Here is a 25,603-nt window from a genome sequence, read left to right on the forward strand (position 1 = left end):
CGGTCCCGGGTGCCGGGAGCATGGACCCGGATTCCCGGGGGTCCTCAGCATCCCTCGCTTTGGGCGCAGCAGCGCGGCCGGGGCCACCCGAGAGCTGCTTCCCGGCACTGCCGCATCCCTGAAAAACAGCGAAAACAAGAAATAAACTAAAAAAAAATTAAAATATATATATATATATATGTCCCACCGGGGCGGCGGGAGGGAAGGGGTTAAGGCCGGCAGCCGGCGGAGGGAGCGGAGCCGCTGGATGGAGACGTTAAGAAGCGGCGCCCGGCAGCGGCTGCGGGCAGAGCCGAGCGGCAGCCGCCGGGCCGGGCTGGGCTCTCCTCGGCCGGCACCGGCAGCACCGGAACCTCCCCCGGGCGGTACCGGCACCGTCAGAGCCCCCCCGGCAGCGGGGCCGGGCCGCGGGCAGCGCCCGGAGCCCCCCCGGCCCCGCCGCTCCCGGATGGAGGCAGCGAGGGATGGATGGAGCGAGGGATGGAGCGGCGGCGGCGGCGGCCGGGAGCAGGGCCCGGGGACGGTGAGGAGGAGGAGGAGGAGGAGGCGGGGGAGGAAAAAGGGCTCGGGGGAGGGGGCAGAGGAGCTGCCGGTGCGGGGAGAGCATTGAAACCGGGGTTAAGGGATAAAAAAAAAAGAAAAAAAAGAAAAAAAAAAGCCCAAATTAACAACCGAAAAAAATAAGAGGAGAAAACAAACAACACCACCCCCACTCCCCAGATCCCCTGCGCAAAATAAAATTTTTTAAAAAGGACCAGGGAGCTCCGCGAGCGGGGGTCGGCAGGAGCCCGGCCCGCCGGGAATTGCGCCTGGGAAGCGGCGGCGGCGGCTGCGGGAACTTGGGGGGCACCGGGTCCCCCCCCGGCTCTGCGGGAGTTGATGGCTCCCGCCTCATCCCGGCAGGGATTTTTCGCTGGTTTCCGCTGGTTTGGGAAGGGTTTTGCTTCGCTGAGGGAGCCAGGCAGGAGAGAGCTCTCCTCATCCTCATCCTCATCCTCCTTCCCAGACTTTGTGCAGGAACATCTCCGCCGGGGAAATAAGGAACATAAGGGAACGTAATCCTGCCAGAAGCCTCTCCCCTGTTTATTTTCCTCTTCCCACATCCATGCTGGCAACTTGGGGGAATAATTTAACATAAAGATGAGCAGGGAGAGCAGAGGCAGTTGCAGAGCGGCGTGAAGGTAACCTTGAGCTGAGCCCTGTAAACCCCGGCCTCCGTCAAGGCAGGATTAAAGAAACTTTCCTGGCAATCCAGAGCTGGGAATCCCAGCCTGGCCCTGGGAATTACAGCCCCGGGGTGCCCCTACCCTGCCTGGCCCTGGCCCACTGCACCTGCTCATCTGGTGAGTGCTGTATCCTTCCTTCCTCTGGGAATTTAGCTGGGAATTATCCTTCATGAGGGGCTGTCCCTTCCCTGGCCTTGGCAAAGAGCTCTCCTTTGGAACATCCAAAGCTGTTGAGCTCCAGGGGCTCCTCCAAGACAGGATTTGTTAGCATTTGTTAGGTTTTTTAGTGTATATTATTATATTATAGATATTACTAGCAATTATTGTGGTTTTGTACAGATTATATTACATCTATTTAATATACTATTAGCAGACACTATGGTTTTATATTTATTATTCTATTTTCTATACTATTAGCCCCTACCATGGTTTTTATATACATTACATCATAATATTCCACATATTATTAGCAGGTATTAGGCCCAAGGGGAATTCCCCAGGGAGTTTTGCTCTGGTTTTTGGGATGCCTTTCCCAAATCCTGGTGCTGAAAGACCCAAGTCCAGCTGCAGCATCAGGGCTGCAGGTGCCTGGGTCCAGTGGGGCTCATCCATGTGAATGTCCCTGTCCTTTAGGGTCCTTGATGTTTGAGATCCTGGCAGATGGGAACCCCTGATTCCCCAAGGGGATTTGGGGATGGATTTTTCCTCCCAGATAAAAGCTTCATTCTTCCTGGGGGATCTTTTCCCCATGGGCAGCTGGGCCAAGCCTCAGCAGCTCCAGGCTCCCACCCAGAGTCACAATTCCCATGGCTGAGGCAGGATCCAGGAGCGTTCAACACCATCCCCAGCTCAGTCCAGATCCTGGGAAAAATCTCTGCTTTTCCCACCCCCCTTGGACCAGCAGGGACCCACTGAGCAGGACAGGCAGCTCTGGGATGGGAATTTGTCCCTCCCAATGTGTTGGCTCTCTCTGGAGCCAGGAGCCCCTCCTGGGGCTGGGGAAGGAGTGTGGGACAGGAGGATCTGCCCCAGGCTGAGGGATGAGCCTGCAGCATCCATGGGAATGGCAGATCCCTCCCTGGATGAGGGGAAAGAAAGGAATCAGCTCTCCTGGGGAAGGAGGTTTTGAGGGAAGTGTTGCACGAAATCCTCCTTCTCACTCCATTAATGTCTGTGGGCTGTGCAAGGCATTGTCTGCTGCTGGAAAAGCTCGTTAGTTAATTGCCCCAGTGCTGCTGTAATCCCAGATTAACGAGGGCTGAGGCGAATCTCCATGGAGCAGACCTGAGCGTGGGATTTGTGGGGAGATTGGATTCTGCTCTTCCCTACCTGGGCAGCCCTTGGGGGCTGCATCCTGGGCTGGATGTGCTGGGTGCTCCCATGGGAAGAGGTTTTTGTGGGGCTGAGCTGCACCCACGAGGGGTCACTTCCCAAATCCCCCCCGATGGTCCCCATGGATCCCACAGGGATGGGATTTAGGCATGTCCAGCTGGGTGCACCTGGATTTCCCTTGGGACAATCTCCTTTTGGTGTTTCTCATCACCTCCCCATGAATCCTGGAGCCAGGACTGGGCTCCGGTGCTCCAAACCTCGGGATGAAACCCTTTGGCTTCTGCTGTTCCTCCTCGTTAAGCACAAGGAGGGAAACAGCAGCATCCCGGCTTTCCCTGGAATCAGAAGCTGTCAGCTCGGGATGTGCTGGCAGCTGCAGCTCAGGAATGCTTCCCCACAGCCACAGGGACGTGCAGGCAACCATGGATGGAGTGGGCAGAGATTTGGGGAGGATGAGCAGCGCAGGGAGGGCCGTGCATCCCCCGGGGGTGGCTCCAGCCCCGGCGCTGCCTCTGGAAAAGTCCATCCTGTGTGTCCTAAACCTCCTGCTCCTCCGGGATTCAGGCAGCTCCGTCTGGGGGGAGCTTTGCTGAGCCAGCAGCTGGCTGGGATCCAGCTGTGCTTCCCTGGGGAACAGCCCCGGCCTTCCTCCCGCCCCCCTCCTCCTCCTCCTCCTCCCGGCTCCCTCCCTGGGATGCACATCCCGGCTCCCCAAGCCTGATTGAAAACCGTGCCTGGATTTTGCAGGCTGGGCATGAAACCCCCCCGAACGCGAGACATGAAAACTGCTTAGGTTAAAGCCTGACACAGACACTCAGCGTCCTCCGAAGGAATTACATCACCTTTTCCAAGGGCTTGAGTGTCGGGAGGGTGGGAAGGAATGGGAGAGGGAGTCTGGGAGCATCCCTGGGTGTCGCTGAGACCCCGCAGTCTGGGGTGGCCTCTCCCAAACACCACCGTGTGTGTCACCCAAAAATAGGGAATTAACGGGGAAGTGGAGGTTTCTCAGCCTTGGATGCAGGGATGGGGCTGGTGCCGGCAGCAGGAATGCCCAGGGAGGGATGCTGGAAGCTGGCAGGGATGTGCTGGGGGAAGGTTGGGATCCTGCGCCCAAATTTAATGACCCTGATCCCAAAGGAGGGAGTTTCCTGCTCCTTCCACAGCCCCACCCCAAACACCCGGGGCAGATGGGATAATGCTGCTGGAGAGAACTGGATCACCCACACCCCCGGGGTTGCTGCAGATTAATTAATTAATGAAAATCATAACGATGCTGGGAGGGGAACAGCGAGTCCCACAGCTGGATCCCTGCTGTGCCACCTCATTTCCATCATCCCACATTCCCTGGCCCCTCTCCCTGCCCCAGTCTCTGCAATCCACGGCGATTTCCTCCCCTATTTCCTTCCCTGCCTTCGGCAGTGCCGGGTGCTTTTTAAATGATTCATGACTTAAACCATTTTTCTTTATGAGCTGCTTTTCACACTTGTGAGGGGAATTCAGCCTCCAAGAACCTGGAACTGGCTTTGATGGAATTGTGGGTGGAGGAGCAGAATGTGAAGTAAAAACTCCCCATTTTCAGCTCCACTTGGGCCATTGTGGAGGAGAATACCCAGGGAAAGGAGCAGAGCCGTGGAGATGGGATTACCTGGGAATTAGTGGCCTGGAGGGAACAACATTTCTTTGCTTCTGGGGGCTGGAGCAGCCTCCTCATCCCAGCTGGGATTGGTTTTGGGAGTCTCTCACCTGTCCTAGAGCAAATTCCCACCACCATCATGGTGATCCCATCCCGTGCCAGCCCATGGATGTGGGGTTTGGGCAGGAATCGGCATCCCTTGGGCAGGAATCAGCATCCTCAGGGTGGGGATCAGCATCCCTTGGGCAGGAATCAGCATCCTCAGGGTGGGGATCAGCATCCCTTGGGCAGGAATCAGCATCCTCAGGGTGGGGATCAGCATCCCTTGGGCAGGAACCAGCATCCTCAGGGTGGGGATCAGCATCCCTTGGGCAGGAACCAGCATCCCTTAGGTCGAGGTCTGGGAATTTGCAATGCCAGGCAGCTCAATGTCATAATTAAAAATGGGGTTAAGCTTCCTTAAATAACTTGATTAAGCAAAATTGCCTTTCTGGGCCAGGCTGCAGGCCCTGGGCTCGTGCAGCTCTGTCCAGTGATTGGAACAAGCCAGGGCAGGATCCATCCTGATGTTCCTGGGTTTATTTATAGCTCAGCCCTGGCAGAAACGGGGCTGGTGCCCTGTGGGCTCTGTCCTCTGGAGAGCACAGGGAGCACTGAGAGGAGCTTGTGCAATTAGCACGACCTCATTTCAGAGGAGCCTTTTAGACCTTAATCAATTAGTCTGGGGCAACCCCCAAATGGATCCTGGATCTGGATCCCTCTGGATCTCGGTGCCTCATGCCCTGGGAAAGTGCTGAGGCCACCAATAAATCTCCAGAATATTTCAAAATCAGTTTTCATCCATAAGCAAAACCATCTCCTTAATTCCAGTCCAAACTCCTCCGTGGATTCCCAGCAAGGAGGAGGATTTGCAAACCCCACAAAATGGAAATCCCCCACAAAAACCCACCAGCAGATGGGCAAATCCTGCCCTGGATCTTCAAACTGAGCCAATAATTCCCTAAGGAGAGGTTTTTCCTTTGCATCTCTGGCTGGTTTGGCCTGTGGAGGGGATTTAGTGGCTCCACAGGGAAGCCCAGGCCTGGGAAGTGTCTCACCCTTGAGGATGAGGATCTGATCCCAGTGCAGCTTCCTGGGATGAGTCTGGAAGCTGCTGACTCAGCTGCTTTTAAGGCTTCCCCAGCGTAGAGGAGGCACGAATCCATTTCTCAGCAAAATGAAGGCAGAGAGAAGCTGAACAAATAAACTTGGCTTTCGTTTGAGGGCGACTGACAGCTCCCTGTGCTCGGCTGGCCCCTGGGAGAGGCACTGGAAGGTTCTGGATGCTCCAGGTCTGCCCTGCTGGGATGGGATAACCCTGGTTTATCTCAGCTTCATTCCCAGCCACAATGGGGTTTAAATTCAGCCCCATGCATCTCATTTGCTGCTTCCTTAACAGGTGGAAAAGGGTGAAAATCCATTTCCACGGGGCTGGAAAAGAGGATGCGCAGCTCCACCTGGAATTTGGGCTGCCCAAACTCCGCCTGGGCAGCAATTCCAGGCTGGCACTGGGGCATGGAGGCTTTGAGGGATGGCAGTGCCCAGGGTGCCCAGTGTCACTGGGGGTTTGTGCTGGTGTCCCTGTTTGGTGCTGGGGAGGATGTGGAGCTGCAGGAGCTGCTCTGGGATGGAGGCACACGGGGATTTCTGGTGGTCCCTGCACCCAGGTCGGTGGCTTTTAGTGACAGCATGTCCAGGGAACCTCCATGCCCTGTGTCCCACAAATCCTGCACCCCGTGGATTGGGCTCTTTTACCCCATCCCCTGTGTCCTTCCCTGCAATTCCAGGCTTGGCAGAGGCATTCCAGCATTCCCAGGGTGCCCAGAGGGGTGCAGAACCTGCTGTCCCCACGTCCTGTGGCGTGGGACTGAGGTCAGGCCCTGCGTCACAGCCCTCCCGTGGGGTCACCCCGCTGATGTCACCGCCCCTCTGCTTGCCAGCCCTATTCTCTCCCCGTCCCTGTGATAAGAAATGTTAATGAGGGGGTGAAATTGGATATTCCCGTGGCCTTCTCCTCCTAATGGAATTCTGGTGGTGGTTAATTTGCTGGTTTTAATGGGCCCTTTGTTCTCCCGGCCGGGGGGGAGCCACGTGAGGGTGTTTGGGAGGTGGCGCCTGAACCTTGGGGCTCAATAATTGCAGAGCAATTTGAAGACAAGCCCCAAATCCATAATTGATGGGCCCTTCACTCATCCCGCTCCCGCTGCTCCCGGACCTGTTCCCACTTCTCCAGGCACAGAGGGATGGATAAACCTGGGTAAAGCTGGCAAATTATCGAGGATTTCCTCACCCTGGGGACAGCTGACACCGCTCGGGGAGGTGGGTTGGGTGTGGAGTGATGCTGAGCCGGGTATCCCGGGGCTGGGATGAGGATTTTGGCTCCTGGTGGGATTATGCTGAGGCAGAGCCGGGTGTCCCATTGATGGATGAGGATTTTGGCTCCTGGTGGGATTATGCTGAGGCAGAGCTGGGTGTCTCATTGATGGATGAGGATTTTGGCTCCTGGTGGGATTATGCTGAGGCAGAGCCGGGTGTCCCATTGGTGGATGAGGATTTTGGCTCCGGGTGGGAGTGTGGTGATGGATGTAGGCAGGGAACCATTCCCCGGTCCCAGCTGGCCCCACATCCTGGGAAACCGCTGAGCTTTGGCTCTGGAGGGGCAGGGAGGGATTCCCCAACCCTGGCACTGCCAGCCGGGGGCGGATTTTCCCAACGCTGCAGCTCCCAGGGCTGGATCCCTCCCCTGGGATGCTGCAGGGGGCTGGATCACAGCGGGTCGTACCTGAGCGAGGGCTGGCAGGTAATTCCCTGCTGGATAATTCCCTCTGTTCCCTGCTGCCCCAGCAGTTTTCCATCCAAGCAGCCGCGGGGAGGCCAGGCTGAGGCCGCTGCATTGCGCTGGCTGGGGACTGTCCCCGTTTGCTTCATTAGCTTGGATGGCAAAGTGTGTCACCACTGTCCCCCGGCCACGCCGCGGGCTGCGCTGGCACCGAGCACAGCGGGCTCGGGGACAGGATGGGACCCCTGGGGACACCGTGGCGGTGGCGGTGGGGACCAAGGGTGGCCACTCCTTCACCCCAGCGCTGCTGCACGGGGTGGATCCATCCTTAAAGCCCAGAGAGCGCTGCTGGGATGCAGGGAATGGTGCTCTCGGTGGTTCCTGCATCCCTCAGCTCCCGATACCGCCCGTCCCAGCTGATACTGGGAGCGCTGGTGTCCGTACTGGGAGCACTGGTGCCGGCCCCCCCTGCCGCCCCCGGGAGCCCGGAGCCGAGCCCATTATCTGCTCCAGACAATTAGCAGAAGCATTAATGGAATATATGCAAATGCGCAGTAATTGACCTGTGACTCCGCAGTTCATGATGGAGAAGGATGAGCTCCAGATGGCTTAATGAGAGTAATTTAAGCCCCTTCTTTATATTCTGTGCCAGAGCCTGGCAGCGCCCAGGGAGGGGAGGAGGGGAGGTGGCACTGGGGACACTGGGGAGCAGGGACAGCCCTGGGGACGCTCCCTTTGCTCCCCAAACCACCCCGAACCCAGCTCCCATCGCAACCCCGGGAAGGAGGATTTGTTCTGGATAAGGGAGAGCCAGAATTCCTGGTCAGGGAGTGCAGGGGAGCAGCCAAACACCCCCGGGACCACCGGGCGGGGGGCTGCTCTGCCAGCATGACCATGGTGGTGCCACATCCATGGAAAACCCAAACTGCTGCTACTCCGAGGTTACTCAGCCTTTACTCCAGCTGTGTTGGGGAGGGCTGGTTAGGGGCTGTGCCCTTCCACTGCTCTGCCCCAGCCTCTCCAGCCCTGAGCTCCACAAAATTCCCGTGGCAGAGCCGGAGGTATCTGAATAACCACTCTGGGAAACCAAATTAAAATATTGATGTATAATTCATGCCATATGTTCCACCAATATTTTTTATTTAATCAACTGAAGACAGATGGCAGGAACATAGAGGCCATTAAACTAATGGCACTTTGTCTTTCCATTTATTTCCGTCTCCTTTCCTAAAATAAGAGGAGACCGTGACAGGCAGCACACCCTGGGCACTCGGATGTGTCAGCAGGGGCATTTCCCACGTGGCATTTTCCCAGGAAAGGCTGGAGCAAATCTTCCATAGCTGGGGGGGTTGGAAGGAGAGAAATCCAGCTGGATTTATAGGGAAATCCATCCTGGTGGGGCTGGAGGGGACTGTCCCATCTCCGCCCTTCCCGTGCCAAGGGCCACCAGGGATGGTCCTGGTGCTCCTGGGACAGCACCATCCTGGTGGCAGGGTGGGAATGCCACCAGGGGATGCTCCTGGATGGAAGATAGAGGATGTCATGGCAATCTCCAGTCCCTGGGGACATGAGGAGCTGGAGGGACACCCAGCAACATCGTGCTCCTGCCCCTGTGGGATGCTGGAATATTGACTGGGATACCCATGCACTGCCCATGCATGGATTTCACTTGGGCTCTGCTGCTGCAGAGATGTTTGGATCTCGGGGTGCAATGTGTGTGTGTGTGCACAGCTCATCCTCCTGGGGGTGAAATTGTGTGAAACTGGAAATTTTCCCTGTCCCAGAGCCAGCCTGGAGCACCTCTCCTGCACGACAAGGCAGAGACGTGCAGGCTCTGGGATTGGGGCTCACCCCACCAGCACCGCTCCCACTGCACCCAGTTACCCACCTGGCAGAGGTGGGACTGCCCCTCCTCGGGGCTGGAAGGTGATGAAGACCACAGGTGGCCTTCCTCACGGCCTGGAGGGACAGGGCCACCATCCTCCCGTGTCCCGGGACGCTCTCCTGAGTGCGCCTCTCTCTCTCTTTGACTTGCAGGTGGAGATTTCTTGCCCTGGGAGTGAGCTGAAAGAGGTTTCCTTACACAAAGGCTCCCAGGCAGCATTCCAGGCTCCAGGCGCGTCCAGGCACCTTCCATTCTTTGTCTGAAAGGGCAGCGGGGCCGTTCCCATTCCAGCGATGCCTGACGGGGCCGGTGCCGCCGGGAGCGAGGAGCTGCGGCAGCTGATCGGCTTTCAAATCACCTCCAAACCTCGATTTCCTTAACATGATCCCTCCATCAGCGCAGTCGCCGGGGCACAGCCGGGCAGGAGAATAACCCGGGGCTGGAGGTGACAGCCAGCGCTGGAACACCCCGGCCACCACGCGGGGACTCAAAATCCACCTTCCCCAGCACTCCAAGACTTTTTTAGGGTCGGGCAACGGCTTTGCACGACCTCGCCCCGCAGCCCTCACCCCGTTTGTTCGCCGGGATTCACCTCCAGGCCAGGCGGGATAATCCCATCCTCGGAGCATCCCCGGAGCCGCAGAGCAGCTTCCCCGCGGCGCCGGCTGCCGGGGAAGGGATGAAGACGCTATGGCCAAGCTTTTGCTGAAACTCCAGCGGTATTTTCGGCGCAAACCCGTGCGTTTCTTCACTCTGCTGGCTCTGTACCTGGCGGCGGGGAGCTTGGTTTTCCTGCACTCCGGTTTCTCCGGGGAGCCCACGGTGCCGGGGAGCCCTCGCAGCCCCGCGGCCGCCGAGGGGCCGGGGCTGCCCTACCTGGGGGTGATGCAGCTCAGCCGCGGCTTCAAGGCGGCGGCCACGATGCCGGCGGGGGGCCGACGACACGGGCCCTGGTTCAAAAGCACCTCCAAGGAGCCGTCGGACAGGGGAAAATCCCGGGATAGCGGCGGCCCCCGGAGCCGGGCGCTCCGGGGCAGGAGCGGCCGCGAGAAGGAGGAGGACAGAGGTGGGTCCCTGCTTCTGCCTCTCCATGGGGGCATCACGAGTTGGGGAAGTGGTGTCTGGGCTAGACAGGACCACAATTCCCCCCCAAGGAAATGTGTAATTATTTATTTGTTTATTTATTAATTTATAAACCACATGCACGCGCTGCTGGAGCACCGAGGTTTTCTTCCCCCATCCCACGGGGATGCTCTGGGGAGCAGCATCCCACTCTGGAGAACATCAGTCCAGAGAATATTTCCAGAAGGATCTTCTCCCTCCCTCATTCCTCTCCTCCCTCCCCAAGTGCCAATAATGTGCTTTTATTTTTCCATCTTCACTCTTTCCCCCTGGTGCATCACCGAGCTCTGAGCCCCCCCTTGCTGTTACAGGCGATTTTGGGGGTGGCAGCTGTGCCCCATCTTCCTCCCACCCTTTGGCTCTGCCAGGGGCCAAATTCAGTTTTCATTCTGTTGGCCTGAATCAACCCAAAGTCCAGGTTTGTGTGGGTGTTGTGTCGAGGCAGGGGCTGGCTGTGATTCCCATGGAAGTGCAGACAGGGCTGGGCTGTGGCCCCTGGAGCCAGGAGATCCCTGCCTGGCTGGGGTCTTGTCAAGTGGATTCATTATTAATGATCAAAGATAAGAAAATGGAATGATTCCCATTGATTTTTAAAATGGCATTTACTTATCCTGAAGGCAGCCACAGCTGTGCATTCTGTGGGATTTGGGTGGCTGGACTCCAGCAGGAAACCCCAAACCCACAGCAAAATGGGGCTTTCCCAGGGGTCCAGGCTTGATCCCCCCAACCTGGGCTGCTCCCAGGGCATGGAGGGCTCCTCCTCCTCCTCCTCCTCCTCCTCCTCCTCCTCCAGCAGGACGTGGTTTGTTCATTCCAGGAATGATGCATGGTCCAGGCATGGAAGCCAAAGGAAAAGTGCTGCTCACAGGATTTTGTCCTGCTAAAAGGAGCTGAAGGGGTTCCCCCATTGTGACCCCGCTCTGAGGGGTCTCTGGGGTGTTTTGGTCTCTCTCTTAATGCAAACTGACTTCAGTGCAGCCTCAGCAGATGGTCCCTGAGCCCAGGCTGTCTGTCCCTATAAGGACCCCAAGCAGTGCCCGTGTCCCAGGCCATATGTGCCAGGTGCTCCAAGATTAACCTCATCCAGCTCTGCCAGCAGGGATGGGATGCTGGGCCTGGGATTCCTGGGTTTATCTGCTCCCAGCTGCTCTGGGAATATTTTTTTCCCCTTGGAGCATCTTGGCTGCTCCTGAGTGGGATGGTGTGGAGAGAAATTCAGCACTTGAGGAATCTCACGTGCCCGGTGTTCCTGGTGTGGCTGGCAGAGCTGCCCTCGCTTCCCTGCTCCTCTGGAGCACTGGGATATCTGGCAGGAACAGGTGGATTTAATGGTGTTGGTAATTAAGTGGGGACAACTTAATGAGGTGGTTGTGGAGGCTCTGCCACATGAAATCATTCCAGAGGGAATTCTGCTCCAAAAATCAGCTCTGGTTTAGAGCGTGATGTGCAGCTCCCTCTTCCTCCTCTTCCTCCCTCTCTCGGCAGTGTCAGGTGAAGATGTAGGTGGAGAACAGCCCTGCCTGCCAGGGAATGGCCTCATCCCCATGGGAATGCAAATCCCTGTGGGAAGGGGCATCTCCTGCCTCCAGCCAGGGTGGATTTTTAGGCAGTGAAGCCAAGGGAAGCAGGAACAGACCCCAACCCTCAGCCACATCCATCTCTGGTGCCTTCCTGACAAGCCCAGCCCATTCCCACCTGTGATACACAACCAAGCAACTCCATGAGGATGCAGGGAGCAGCCACCCCAGGCAGGGAGCTGGAGCCATCCCTGTATCCCCAGCTCTGGGAAAAATGGGGTGCTTGGGGGATTTAATGGCAATCACTGGGCGGACGTGTGTGTCTGCTCACAGCTGTGTTTCCAACAGGCTCCAAAATTCCTCCTGGAGGTGCCCACCTCTCCCTACAAACTGCCAGTCCCACCCTCCCCCTTCTCTCATGTCCTTGTCTGTCCCTAATTATTCCAGCTGGCCTCCCAATAAGTGGCAGCACGCATATGTCAGGAGCACTGGGTTGAAGGTAATGCACATCAGTCACTGGATCTGTGCAAATGTCTGGAGCCATCCCACACCCACTGGAATCCTCTGACCTGCCAGGACCTGCTCATCCCTGTGGGAATGCTGTGTGGAATAACTGGGAGTGATGGCTCTGCTAGTTGGAGTTACCTGGGACATTTCTCTCCATCTTCCTCCTCTTTGGCCTCCAGGCTGGCTTGGGAAGGTGGCTCCAGCACTGCTGGGGTCTGTGCTGTGCTGGGATAATTGGGAATGGGGGGGTCTGTGCCACCATGGATGGGGTGAGGTGGCTCAGGGACCCCACGGAGGTGTGGAAAGCAGGGGGGAGGCGAAAAGTGTTATCCCAGAGTGTGGCTTGGAATTGGAGTGGCACAGTGAAAGAAATTCCTTCCTGTGAGGATGGGCAGGCTCCGGCACAGGGCGCCCAGAGAAGCTGTGGCTGAAACTGTCCAAGGCCAGGCTGGACAGGGCTTGGAGCACTCTGGGATAGTGGAAGGTGCCCCTGCCTGGTTTGGACCCAGAGTTTCCAAGGCAAACAAACAGGGAATGCTGCTGCACATCCCTATTCAGGAAAAAAACCAAGAGGGGTGGGATCAGTGAGGTGTGACCCTGTCCCCTGTGTGTCCCCAGCCCAGTACATCGGCTGCTACGAGGACAACACCCGGCAGAGGACCCTGCGCGGGATGTCCTTCTTCGACTACAAGAAGATGACGGTGTTCCGCTGCCAGGACAACTGCGCCGAGAGGTGGGGACAGGGACAGGGCCTCCATGAATCCCAGCACCCCATCTCCAGCAATCCTTTCCCGCCATCTCCATGAATCCCTGCACACTGTCCCTCCCAATCCCTGCACACCAGCTCCATCAGTCCTTTCCATGAATCCCTGCACACTGTCCCTCCCAATCCCTGCACACCAGCTCCATCAGTCCTTTCCATGAACCCCTGCACACTGTCCCTCTCAATTCCTGCACACCAGCTCCAGCAATCCTTTCCCACCATCTCCATGAATCCCTGCACACTGTCCCTCCCAATCCCTGCACACCAGCTCCATCAGTCCTTTCCATGAATCCCTGCACACTGTCCCTCTCAATTCCTGCACACCAGCTCCATCAATCTTTTTCCACCACCTCCATGAATACCATCAATCCTTTCATAGGATAGGATGGGATAGGATAGGATGGGATATTTTCAGTGGCAAGTGCCCCTAAAGGATCATTAACCCAAAAACCTCCCATTAACTGGGAGGCACTGCTGATCCCAGCACTGGCCATAAGCAGGAATGCGGAATGGAATGGAATGGAATGGAATGGAATGGAATGGAATGGAATGGAATTATCTGATATTATATTATATGATGGATTAGGATATGATAGGAAAATAGGGTAGGATAGGAGATAGAATGGAGTGTAGTAACAGGATAGAACAGACTAGGAAAGAATAAGGATAGGATAGGAAAGAATTGCAGAATGGGATGGAATATTGGATAGGATAGGATAGGATAGGATAGGATAGGATAGGATAGGATAGGATAGGATAGGAAAGACTTGCAGAATGGGATGGAATAATGGATAGGATAGGATAGGATAGGATAGGATAGGATAGGATAGGATAGGATAGGATAGGATAGGATATTTTCAGTTGGAAGTGCCCTAAAAGGATCATTAGCCCAAAAACAAATCCCTGGGATGCACTGCTGATCCCAGCACTGGCCATAAGCAGGAATGCTCCATGGAATGGAATGGATAGGATAGGGTAGGTTAGAATAGGATAGGATAGGATAGGATCGGATATTTTCAGTTGGAAGTGCCCTAAAAGGATCACTAACCCAAGAAGGAATCCCCGGGGTGCGCTGCTGATCCCAGAAAAGCAGCAATGCTCCTCCCAACCCCCCTGGAGCCGGGGGGGATGTGCTGAGACCCCGTTTCCCCTGGGCAGGGGGTACCTGTACGCGGGGCTGGAATTCGGGGCCGAGTGCTACTGCGGGCACAAGATCCAGGCATCCAACGCCAGCGAGTCCGAGTGCAACATGGAGTGCAAGGGAGAGCGGAGCAACACCTGCGGCGGGATCAACCGGCTCTCCATCTACCGCCTGGAGCTGGCCCAGGAATCCGCCCGCAGGTGTAAGTTGGGGGCTGGCCCCAGCTCAGCCCTGGGATGGGGGGGAATTCTCTTGGTGCTGGAGGGGTGATGCTGGCATTCCCGAGCCAGGTTGTGGCTCCGTGGAGGTTTTTGGAGAGCGGTTCTTGAGTCCTGGGGTGGTTTTGCTGCTGCAAACATCAGGAATCTCCTTGTGGGGAATGCTGCTGGCTGGGGTTGGGTGGAATGAGGAGCCTCAAGGACTCCTGCTGGGATTCAGGGAATTTTGGGAGGCTTTGGATGGAGGTTTCTTTCCCCATGGCCAAACAGGACCGTCAGTGTCTCCTGCGTGTGCTGCAGGATGAAGGATGTGTGGGAATTCCAGGCAAGGCTGAGGGTGCTCCCTTGTTTGGCTCCCAATTAGGCAGCTCTATAATCACCCACATTCCCTGCTCACCTTTCCTCATATCCAAGGAATGGGAAAGAGGATGGCAACAACCAGGAATGCACAAGGGGCTGAGGGTTCCAAGGACCTGGGATGGGATTCCAGGCCTGACCAAACCTGGCCCTGCTTTCCTCCCTGGCCCTGCCCCTGCTCCATCCCTGGGATCATGGAGCTGATAAAAACAGCCAGGAAAATAAAATATCCCTGACTTTGCCTCTGGGGTTTTGCTCTGATTGTGACTGCACTGCTGGAGGGGCCAGGAGCCACTGGAGCAGTTGGGAATGCCGTGTCACACAGAGTGGCAGCAGTGTCATTTTTGGAGTGTCACCGGGGCCTGTCTCTGTCTCTCTCTCTCCCAGATGGAAGCGCGATATTCCGGGGGTGCTTCCGCCGGCCGGAAAACGTCTCCATCGCCCTGCCCGCCAGCCAGCTCATGCTCAACATGTCCGTGGATAAATGTGTGGATTTCTGCACAGAGAAGGTACTGGGATAAACTCCTCTTCTTCTTTGTTTCCATCATCATCAGAGTCACACCAGGAGATCTGAACCCAGTTTAGGAACATCATTTATCAAAAAAAAGGGATAAATGGATTTGTGTCCCTGCCACGGGAGGGAGTGGAGCCAGACCTGGGACAGTTTGGGAATGAGCATCCCAGAATTAGAGTTTAGGTTGGAAGAGACATTTAAAGGAGCCTCATGGGGTCCTGCTCTGTCCAGGGGTCTCATCCTGGGGCATGGTGCCTCTGAGCAGGGGGGAAAGATTGGGAACTGATGGAGGGTGGATGCTTGAGTGGGCTGGAAGGATGCTGGAAGTGGTCTGGAATGATGCTGGGATTGAAAGGACGCTGGAAATGGTCTGGAATGATGCTTGAAATAGGTTGGAAGGATGCTGGCAATAAGGCAGATGATGCTGGAACTGGAAGGATGCTGGAAAGGGCTGGAAGGAGGCTGGAATGGGATGGAATGGGCTAGAACAACACTAGAATTGTCTGGAAGGATGCTGGAATTGGAAGAATGTTGGAATGGTCTGGAATGGTGCTGGGATTGGAATGATGCTGTAATGGTCTGGAAGGATGTTGGGATGTTCTGGAAGGATGTGAATTGAAATGATGCTGGAATGGTCTGGTAGGACGTTGGAGTGATGCTGTAATGGTCCGGAAGGGTGCTGGAATGTTCTGGAATGTTCTGGAAGGATGTTGGAATTGGAATGATGCTGGAATGGTCTGGTAGGACATTGGAGTGATGCTGTAATGGTCCGGAAGGGTGCTGGAATGTTCTGGAATGTTCTGGAAGGATGTTGGAATTGGAATGATGCTGGAATGGTCTGGAAGGGCATTGGAGTGATGCTGTAATGGTCTGGAAGGGTGCTGGAATGTTCTGGAATGTTCTGGAAGGATGCTACAGACCACCCCGCGCTGCCCGGCAAGGGCGGGCGCAGGGGCGCGAAGGCCCTGCCGCGGCTGGGGGGCGGTGCCAGCGCCGTTCCCTCTGCCCATCCCGGCAGGAATTCCCGCTGGCAGCGCTGGCGGGCACCACGTGCCGCTGCGGCTTCCCCAGCACGCTGTTCCCGCTGCACGAGCGCGAGGACGAGCAGCTCTGCGCCCACAAATGCGCCGCCGAGGAGTTCGAGAGCTGCGGCTCCGCCGAATTCCTGCTGGTCTACCAGACACAAGTGCAGGGTGAGCTTCTCCCCCCCCCAAAAAAAAAAGAATTTTCGTTCTCCTTCTGAGGATGAAAATGCATTATAAAGGTCAAAATTCCCATCGGGTTAAAAATGATGGGAATTTTGAGTGAGTAGAAGGGTGTGACGGTGTTCACAGGGGCCCGAGGATGAGGGGAGAGACGAGGATCTGACTCCATGTTTCAGAAGGCTTGATTTATTATTTTATGATATATATTATATTAAAACTATACTAAAAGAATAGAAGAAAGGATTTCATCAGAAGGCTGGCTAAGAATAGAATAAGAAGGAATGATAACAAAGGCTTGTGGCTCGGACTCTCTGTCCAAGCCAGCTGGGCTGTGATTGGCCATTAATTAGAAACAACACATGAGACCAATCCCAGATGTACCTGTTGCATTCCACAGCAGCAGATAACCATTGTTCACATTTTGTTCCTGAGGCCTCTCAGCTTCTCAGGAGAAAAAATCCTAAGGAAAGAATTTTTCAGAAAATGTGTCTGTGACAGAAGGGAGACTTCTACTCACTCACCTTCTTCCCTATGGCACTGTTTGTATCGTGATCTATCCTGCAATTTGCAGCATGATTTGCCTCAAACCCTTACATCACCAAATTCCTCACTTGCCTACTATTTTTCCTAATTGCAATACTCATCCTAATCCTTGCCAACAAACCTCAGTGTGAGGATCCCATTAAAAATGAGCGGGTTTTAATTCCCCTGGGAAATCAGCGCTCCCCTGGTGAGCTGTGGCTGCTGCCTGGCTCAGCTGCAGGGCACAGCAGATTCTGCCTCTGGCAGGATTCCTCCTTCCCAGGGTTTCCCCACCTCTCTGTGATCCCACGGGAGTCTGCTATCCAGACAAGCTCCAGGGAAAAAAAAGTGGGGTGGAAAAAGGCTGTGACCAGGCAGAACATTCCCGAGAGAGCAGTGAGCCAGGGAAGCACTGGGAGAAAGGAAAACCATTCCTGGGAGAGGAAAGGGCTGAAGGGAGCAAGTGAGAACCTAAATTCTGGTGGTTTTGGGTCAGTCTTGTCACAATCCTTTGGTGTTTGGGGCTGTGCTGGAAATGCTGTTCATTGATTCATCCAAAAAGCAGGAGCGTTTCTTGGCACAGGAATCCCTGTTAGTCACTCTTCCCTAAGCACACAGAGCTGGGAATGACAGAGAACTCTTGGGAAAAATCCTCTTAGCACTTTTTGGGTGTTTGGGACTCTTTGAGGTGTCCAGAACCCTTTGGGATGTCCCTCTAAGCCTTAGGCAGGGCCCCTATTCCCGGCCCAGCCCCTTCCCCAAGGTTTTCCCGGGAGAGGCGGCGTTTCCTCAGACATCCCAGTGGGACAAGCAGATTTCCATGACACATTCCTGGCGTGTCTCCCTGCAGACAACCGCTGCATGGACAGGAGGTTCCTGCCCAGCCGTGCCAAGCAGTTGGTGGCCCTGGCCAGTTTCCCTGGAGCTGGGAACACCTGGGCCCGGCACCTGATCGAGTTGGCCACCGGCTTCTACACCGGCAGCTACTACTTTGATGGCTCCCTGTACAACAAAGGTGAGGGGAGGGCACTCCTGGGGTGCCACCCCAGCTGGGGACAGTCCTGGTGACATCCCCGGGGCTGCAGGAAGGGCGGAGCAGGGCTGGGTGTGAGCGCTGCTGCTCCATGGGGTGGTTTGGGGTGGAGTGTCCTGGTGAGGGAATTCCTCCCTGGGAGGGTGGGGAGGTCCTGGCAGGGACCAGCCCAGAGAAGCTGTGGCTGCTCCATCCCTGGGAGCGCCCAAGGCCAGGCTGGACAGGGCTTGGAGCAACCTGGGATAGTGGAAGGTGTCCCTTTCCAAGGAGGTCGGAATGAGAGGAGCTGTAAGGTCCTCTCCAGCCCAAAGCATTTGGGGATTCTGGTTCTAATAACCCACCCCATTCCCAGCTCCCCCAGTTTAGAACCACTCACAACAGTTTCACCTGGACACCTTGAAGGTTCCTCCTGTCGCTCCTTCACTTTTTGTGGCTTTGAGAGGAAATTCTCCGTCCCTGCTCAGCTGTGGTGGAGTTGGGATCTGTATCTGTGCCATGTGGTTGGTGGGGTCTGTACCCAGACTATTCCCTAAATCCCCTAAATTTTCCTGACATTCCTTCCCAATTCCTGCCAAATCCAGCCTTGCAGGAGGGAGATGCTCAGTGAGGGAGCACTGTCCCAGCCCCCAGGGTGCAGCAGCATCCCAGGGAAGGCAGCAGCACTGGGAAAAGCCTTGGCTGGGTTTTGCTGAGCCACACGAGCGTGGGCTCCGTGTTCATTCCCTGTTGGAGGGGCCAGGAGGTATCCAGGCAACCAGCAGATTTATCCACTGCTGAGAGCCAATTACACCTCTCTAATTGATGGAATACAGCTCCTTCCAGCTTATCCCCCTCTCCAGGTGCATTCCAGGGGCTGGGATTGATGCTGGCTCAGCCCCATGCTCAGTGCAGGGTCCCCTCTCTGGACCCCCCACGGCATCACCCCCACCTTGGGCTGATGTGCAGCCCCACAGGCACAAGGATTTCCCCTTCTTTATTTATTAGAGGTCTCTTCCAACCTCATTATTCTGTGATTCTGTGATTACTGGGAGAGGTTTCAGCTGTGCTCAGGGAGGTTATAGCCATTAAATCTGCCCTTGACCCCTCAGAACAGGCACAAGAACTGAGTGTGGCCAGGGAGATGTCACCCTGAGAGGCCCCTGTTCCTGTGAGCCACCCACTCATCAATTTTATGAGACTCATAACATGGGAAAATAAATGATTTCCATCTGGGAGAGGGATGCAAATCCTCCTTCACGCCCCAGCTGCTTTCATCATCCAACTGGATTTTGCAACCTGATATCCCTGTGATGCTCCCTTTCATGGAACCCTGGGATCCTTTGGGTTGGAAAAGCCTTCTGAGGCTGAATCCAACTGTTCCCCCAGCACTGCCAAGGCCACCACGTCCCCAGGTGCCACATCCACACGGCATTTAAATCCCTGCAGGGATGGGAGCTCCATCACTGCCCCGGGCAGCTGTGCCAGGGATTGATCATCTTTTGGGTGGGGATATTTTCTTTTATATCCCATCCAAACCTCGCCAGCACAGCCTGAGGCCATTTCCTTTAATCCTGCCTGGTTTCCCCTGGGAGCAGAGCCCGACTCCCCCTGGCTGTCCCCTCCTGTCAGGGATTTGTGCAGACCCAGAAGGTCCCCCCTGAGCCTCCTTTTCCCCAGGCTGAGCCCCTTTCCCAGCTCCCTGTTACTCCCACTAATCCCAGCTCTATCCGGGCAGGATTCAAGGGCGAGCGGGACCACTGGAGGAGTGGGAGGACCATTTGCATCAAGACCCACGAGAGCGGGCAGAAGGAGATCGAGTCCTTCGACTCTGCCATCCTCCTCATCCGCAACCCCTACAAGGCCCTGATGGCCGAGTTCAACCGCAAGTACGGGGGGCACATCGGCTTCGCCGCCCACGCCCACTGGAAGGGCAAAGGTAGGGCAGGGAACCCTCTGGGAAAGCCCAGCAGAGCAGGAGTTGGGTGTGCATGGGGGAAATTTTGGGCTGTGTCACCTTTTTGGGGACACTTCTTGGTGTAACCGTCGCCTCTTGGTTGTGGGTTCCTGTGTTGGGTGGGATAAGAGGGGAAGGGATGGAACAGGACAGCAGGACCAGGCAGGCATGGGCATCTCCTGTCCCCAGCCCATCCCTGTGGTTTCCAGGTGTTATTTCCATGTGTCCAGCTGCTCCCCAGCCACCACCTTTCCCACGCACAGGCGCGTGCCAGAGGCTGCTTAATTACAGCAATTTCCAAATTGCTGTTGTGGGATTGACTTCATTGGAAAGAGTTAAAATGTTTAGCTTGATTGAACATCTGCTACCCTTAATTCCGAGTTTATTTAAGGGGAGCTTTGGCTGCTGTGGCTGGGATGTGCCTGGATTTCGTTATCTCCATGTGCTCACAGCGCTGGGCACAGCCCAGCCCTGCTCTCCCCATCCCATAAAACCAGCAGGGTGTGGTGTCACCCACTTCCTCAGCCAGTGTCTCTGGGCTGGCACTGTCCTCACTGAGGTGGCACAGAGCCTCTTGGTTGATTTTTTTCCCCATCCATTTGTGGATAGAGCCAGGATTGGTATCCCAGCATCACAGGGAGCCTCCTGAGCCTTCCCAATCCCAACTCCCTCCCCAGCCTGTCCCAGGCTTCGTGTCTGGGAGGGGAGGGAGATCCAGAGGGGACCATGCTAGCACAGCCTTGCTTGGATGCACTTCAAATACATCACCAAATTCTTTCCAGAGGATGTGTGGAGTAATTAGGGTTAATTGTCAGGTTAATTAACCACTACTGGGAAAGATGGAGATTTTCCATTGCATGGCTGGGGACCCCATTCCCAGCTGGAGAGGCTCCTGAACACGGAGCTTGAGGGTCCCATTCCCAGCCTTCCCTGCAGCCCAGCTCTCCAAATTATTTTCTTCTCCCAAGAACTAATTTTGGGGCAAATTTGGGAAAAAAACCCCCGGGCCCTCTCTCCAGCCTCACCCCCAGTGCTGAGGGGGTGTTCTCCCATTTCTCCCAGCCCATTCCCAGCCCTGCAGAGGCCAAACCCCTGTTTGGTTCCGTGGCATTAATTTTACAACGTCCCTGGAGCGGCTCCAAAGCAAAGTTTTATGTGCTGTGATTACACAAGGTGAATTGTCCTGGATCTGTTTAATGGAACACATCCTGTGGTTAACGATTCCTCGGGGAATTTAACCCAGTCCAGCTGTTAATCAGGCCTTGGTTTTGTGGGGAGGACACGAGGAAGAGGGAGATGCCTGGAGCTTTAATGCAGCGCTGCCAGGAGAGAGGTGGCTGATTATCGGTGTCTCATCATCCCTCTCACCACCTGATTTGAATGGCAGGATCAATTAGCCAGAAGGTTAATTGAGATGTTCCAGCAGGGATGGGAGAGGACACAGGGAACATCCACTCACATCTGTTGGAACCCTGGTTGCTGAGAATTTTAAACTTTCTGTGCCGAAAGGCACAGACCCCCAAGAGAACACTGCATTTGACCCGGGGCTTCCAAAATTGATTAACAGCACTGGGATTATGGGTGTGGAGTTGGTTAGAAGTGTGTGAAAAAACTTAGATTTGGGGATTTAGTATATGGTGATATATGGGAGCCAAGATGGAGGATTTTGGGCGTGGGTTAGGTGTCTTTTTTGCACCTTCTTCTTCAGGAATCTGGGTCGTTTTCTTCTCAGAGTCTCTGTGGTCAAGATGACCCCGAGGTGTTAGAAAGTCTCTTTTCCCAGCCCTGAGATCAAAGAAGGAGTCAGGATTCTTTGGCTGTGGTTTTCAAAGTTGTTTATTTTCTGTTTTCTGTAACATTCCTGTTCTGACCTGCTGAGGTCTGTCTAGCAAGTCAGTCCGTGGCACACTGACCACCTTCAGGCCGGTGTTATTTTTTATACTAAAAACTTCCTGTACATTATTTACCATTATAATTTTCTAATACCTATCACCTATATTAGTTTGTCTCTAAAGCAATCCAAAAGTGCCACCATTACAGCAGAAGATGGAGGCTAAGAAGAAGAAGGAGAAAGACAGAACACGCCCAGATTCCTTCATCTTGCCTCCTGAACCCCTATTCTAAAACCCCCAAAATTCTACGTTTTTCAATCTGTGATAAATTCACTATCACTCTACTCAAATTCCTGTGGCTTGTACATCTTCCTACAAAGCTGGTAGTTTTTTCCATGGGTTAAAATCAAAGGCACAGGTGTCTTTGACTCCATGCCAAGGTCTCCAAGCCCCCTGCCAGGGTCCCGAGTCCTCCAGGGCAGCCAGAGGAATGTCCTGGGCTCTGACATTTTCTCTAACTGGCTGAAATCCCAACACACATCCCCTTCTCCTTTTTTTTTCCCCCCAGAATGGCCGGAATTCGTGGCCAATTATGCCCCGTGGTGGGCAACCCACACTCTGGACTGGCTGCGCTACGGCAAGAAGGTGCTGGTGGTGCACTTCGAGGACCTCAAACGCGACCTCTTCGTGCAGCTGCAGAGGATGGTGGCCCTGCTGGGTGTCACGGCCTGTGAGGACAGGCTGCTGTGTGTGGAGGGACAGAAGGATGGCAACTTCAAGCGCTCGGGGCTGAGGAAGCTGGAGTACGACCCCTACACGGCCGAGATGAGGAAGGCCATCAGCGGCTACATCCGCACCGTGGACGCCGCCCTGAAGCTCCGCAACCTCTCGGGGGTCCCTGAGGATTATTACCCCAGATGATGGTGACCACAGCGGGGGGATGGTGCCCAGGGGTGGCTCTGTCCTCCCAGATTCTGCCTAATTCCACCCAGTGGGTGGCTCCTCTTTTAACCCTCCATGTGCTGCTGTAGCTGTCGGTCACTCCCTGCATGAGCCGCCGCAGGTCCCCAGCCGCTGCTGAGCTTTTTATTTTGGCCAACCTGGGGACACAGGTGCCCTCCCTGCTTCCCCAGGGTCCCCTGCTCCTGTTCTGGCTGCCCCAGCCCTGCTGGGAAGGGCAGTGGGATGTTTGTGTCCCCTCATGCTCTCCTGGGGACATCGAGCTGCTCAGGCTCTGGTGTACCCAGAGCTGAGCTCCTTGGGGTGGGTGTCCCCAAAATCCCAGCCCTGCAAGGATTCCACTTGTCCTTGGATGGAATCTTCAGCCTTCCCAAGGGAGGATGGACCAAGGGTGTGGCACTCTTGTGGATCCTGCCTGAGGTTATGGGATGGCAAGGCCATGCTGTGCAATGTCCCCAGACCTGGTGGCTCATGGAGCCATCCTGTGGCTCCCTGAGGATTCCCTGGAATTCCCCAGCCACAGCACCAGGCAAAGTTGCTGCTCCAGCCCTTGCGGGGGCCCATGACCCCCACCAGTGCGGCTCCAGCTGGAAGCTCCCCTTCCTTGTGGATGCAGCTCCAGAGGGGGAAGATTTCCCTGGAGCTGCTGGGACCCACGAGCTCATCCAGGCCTTGTTTCAGAGCCCGTGAGCCAGATCACCCCCTCAGGAGCATTTCTGGGGGGCCAGGAGCAGTTTAGGGGAATAGGAGCAGGGTCCACACTGCACCCAACCCCCGTGGGGAGCAAACCCTGGGGCTGAGCTTTGGGCTGTCCCAAAGCCAAACCAAAGGATCCCACACACCGGGAATGTGCCCATTTCCCGGCTGGCTTTGTGCACAGCTGCATGTGGTCCCTGGCTGTCCCCTCATCCCACGCCACCCTCCCCATCCTGGCTTTGTCCCAAACGAGCTCCCCAAAGCTCCCAACCCGCAAAACCCCTTGGATGTAGGTGCAAAAGCCATATATTGTACGCAGCCTTTTCTAGAGTTGGAGATTCACCAGTTGGCTTTTAACTCTTGATCCCGATAGAAATGCAGGCACAGGTCGAGTCCAGAGACCCTGCTTGGTCTCTATTCCAAGAGAGAAGAAAACCCCCTGGAGAAAAAAGGAGAATTTCAATAAAAATCTATTTTTCTAATGTGTGTGTGGAGCAGAGCTGGGCTGCTCCTTGTTTTTTTCTTTTTGAAGGAGGTGGGGGATTGCGATCAGAGGGAGCAGCTGCCCCATTTTTAACTCTTTTTAACTCTTTTTTAACTCTTTAACTCTTCCCTTGACACACAGCTGGAGGTTCTTTTGGGATTCATGGCAGTGGGATTGGAGCTGAGCCCACTTTGCTCGTGGCAGCCCCGGGTTTGTCATGTCAGAACAAACCCTCAGGGTAACCCAGCAATTAAAGGAGAGGTTTCATTGCTCCTCTGCCTCCCTGTGTGTTCGTGGGACCACCTGAGCACTCCCAACTCATCCCAGACAAGGGCTGTGGGAGCAAGGGGAGAGCAGCTCCTCTCCCCTTTAATCCCATTAATCCATTTCTGTATTTAAACCCATTAACAGGTGTTTAAATCCCATTAATGTCATTTCTGCGCTGACAACACAACCAAAGCTGCTCCTTTTTGGGAGCTTCTGTACCTGGAGAGTGTCCTCACAGACAGATTTGATGGGATGTGTGCTAGGAAGGGGGAGATTCACTGCAGGATTTATTCCTGACCTTCCTCGGCACCAGAGTGAGAGCTGGGTGCAATTTATCCTTTATTTCTAATCTGGAGTTGATGAAATTCCTATTTTTTATTTTTTTTTAGCAGGGATGAAGCCTCAGCCTCGGCCTTGATTTGTTCTGACAGGCCCCGGCCGCCGAAGGGGCAGCGCTGCCTCCCTCCCCTCGGAAGTAATTAACCCCTCAAAGCCAATTAATCGCCCAGATAAAACAATTAAGGGACGGCATCGCGTGCGGCGCTCAGAGCCTGGGCTGCAGCTCGGGAGGAGGGAGGGGAGGGGACCCCACATCTGCACCTCCACAAACCCCACAAAAAAAAAAAATACCCTGGGGATCTCCCCAACCTCCAGCAGCACCAATTTTCATCTTCTCTTTTATTTTCCCTGCTTTTATTGCACCACAATTGCTTTTTTTTTGTTGTTTTTTTTAATTTATTTTTTTTTCCCCCCCACATTTAAATTGCACTGAAATGGAGCAGTTGGAAGATATCATGACCACGTCAGGGTGTGCTGCACATCTGGCTGCACCTCTGGATTCTGGGACTCCCCCTTCCCCTCATCCCACTGATGCAGGAGCAGCTTCCCCCTCCCGGAGCTTCACACTCTGGGCTTTTATTTATTTATTAAACGCTGGGCTGTGTTTTAACCGCGTGGAACTGGCACTTGAGGATAAAATTCCTATTCCCCCTGGGAAAAGGAGCCAACCACCCCTCCCGCATCATTTTCCTGGGAAAAGCTCCTGACATTTAAGAGCCCGCCCGGCTGCCCGGGGGAGGCAGCGCTCAGCCTTTCCATGAGGGTTTGAGAAGCTGGAATCTTTCCTCTTGACTCAGCCTGAGCATCCCCGGGTGGGCACAGCCCGCCCTGCCCTGCTGCGGGGCTCAGGGGACCGTGACCCTCGGATTCCTGCAGGAAAAATCATCTATTTTTGGCAATCTCGCATCCCTGCCTCCCGGTCCTGCTGCAGCGTTCCTCCCTCCAGGGCTGCAGGGGTTTCTCAGCTGTTGCCGTGGCAACGGCGTCTGCACCAAAAACTCCCGCATTTCCCCCAATTCCGGGTGGGGTTTGCGCTCCCTGGACGCTGCGATGATGGAGGGGATGGCGAGTGTGGGTGTGGGATCCCTTTCTGGCAAAGGGAGTGGATGCTCCTTTGGATCTTCCTGAATCCAGGAATTCCTGAATCCCCCGAATCCAGGAATCCCCCAGTATGATGCAAACAGCACTGGGGGGCTCAGAGAGAAGGAATTCCCCCTCTTCCCAAATTAAATCCCATGAAGCTGTGTTAAAAAAAAAAAAAAAACACAAAAACAAAAACAAACCCCAGAATGGGGAGAT

The 25,603-nt window shown here is 55.2% G+C and overlaps 1 protein-coding gene across 2 annotated transcripts; it reads left to right on the forward strand.

The window, feature by feature from the left end:
* The first annotated feature begins 238 nt into the window (after positions 1-238).
* WSCD2 (WSC domain containing 2) lies at positions 239-23,696 on the forward strand. 2 transcript variants are annotated; one of them, XM_054645785.2, is made up of 9 exons: positions 239-523; positions 9,047-9,960; positions 12,659-12,773; positions 13,962-14,146; positions 14,907-15,028; positions 16,052-16,226; positions 17,611-17,775; positions 19,508-19,708; positions 22,127-23,696. In XM_054645785.2, exons 2-9 carry the CDS (start codon positions 9,585-9,587, stop codon positions 22,477-22,479), a joined length of 1,692 nt encoding a protein of 563 aa, XP_054501760.2. In that variant the 5' UTR covers positions 239-523; positions 9,047-9,584; the 3' UTR covers positions 22,480-23,696. The 2 variants fall into 2 exon arrangements, with proteins under 2 accessions (XP_054501760.2, XP_077043722.1); XM_077187607.1 differs by lacking the exon at positions 239-523 and adding an exon at positions 1,189-1,343.
* The last annotated feature ends 1,907 nt before the right edge of the window (positions 23,697-25,603 follow it).

Source organism: Agelaius phoeniceus, chromosome 18 (genome assembly GCF_051311805.1).
Source record: "Agelaius phoeniceus isolate bAgePho1 chromosome 18, bAgePho1.hap1, whole genome shotgun sequence".
Classification (NCBI taxonomy): domain Eukaryota; kingdom Metazoa; phylum Chordata; class Aves; order Passeriformes; family Icteridae; genus Agelaius; species Agelaius phoeniceus.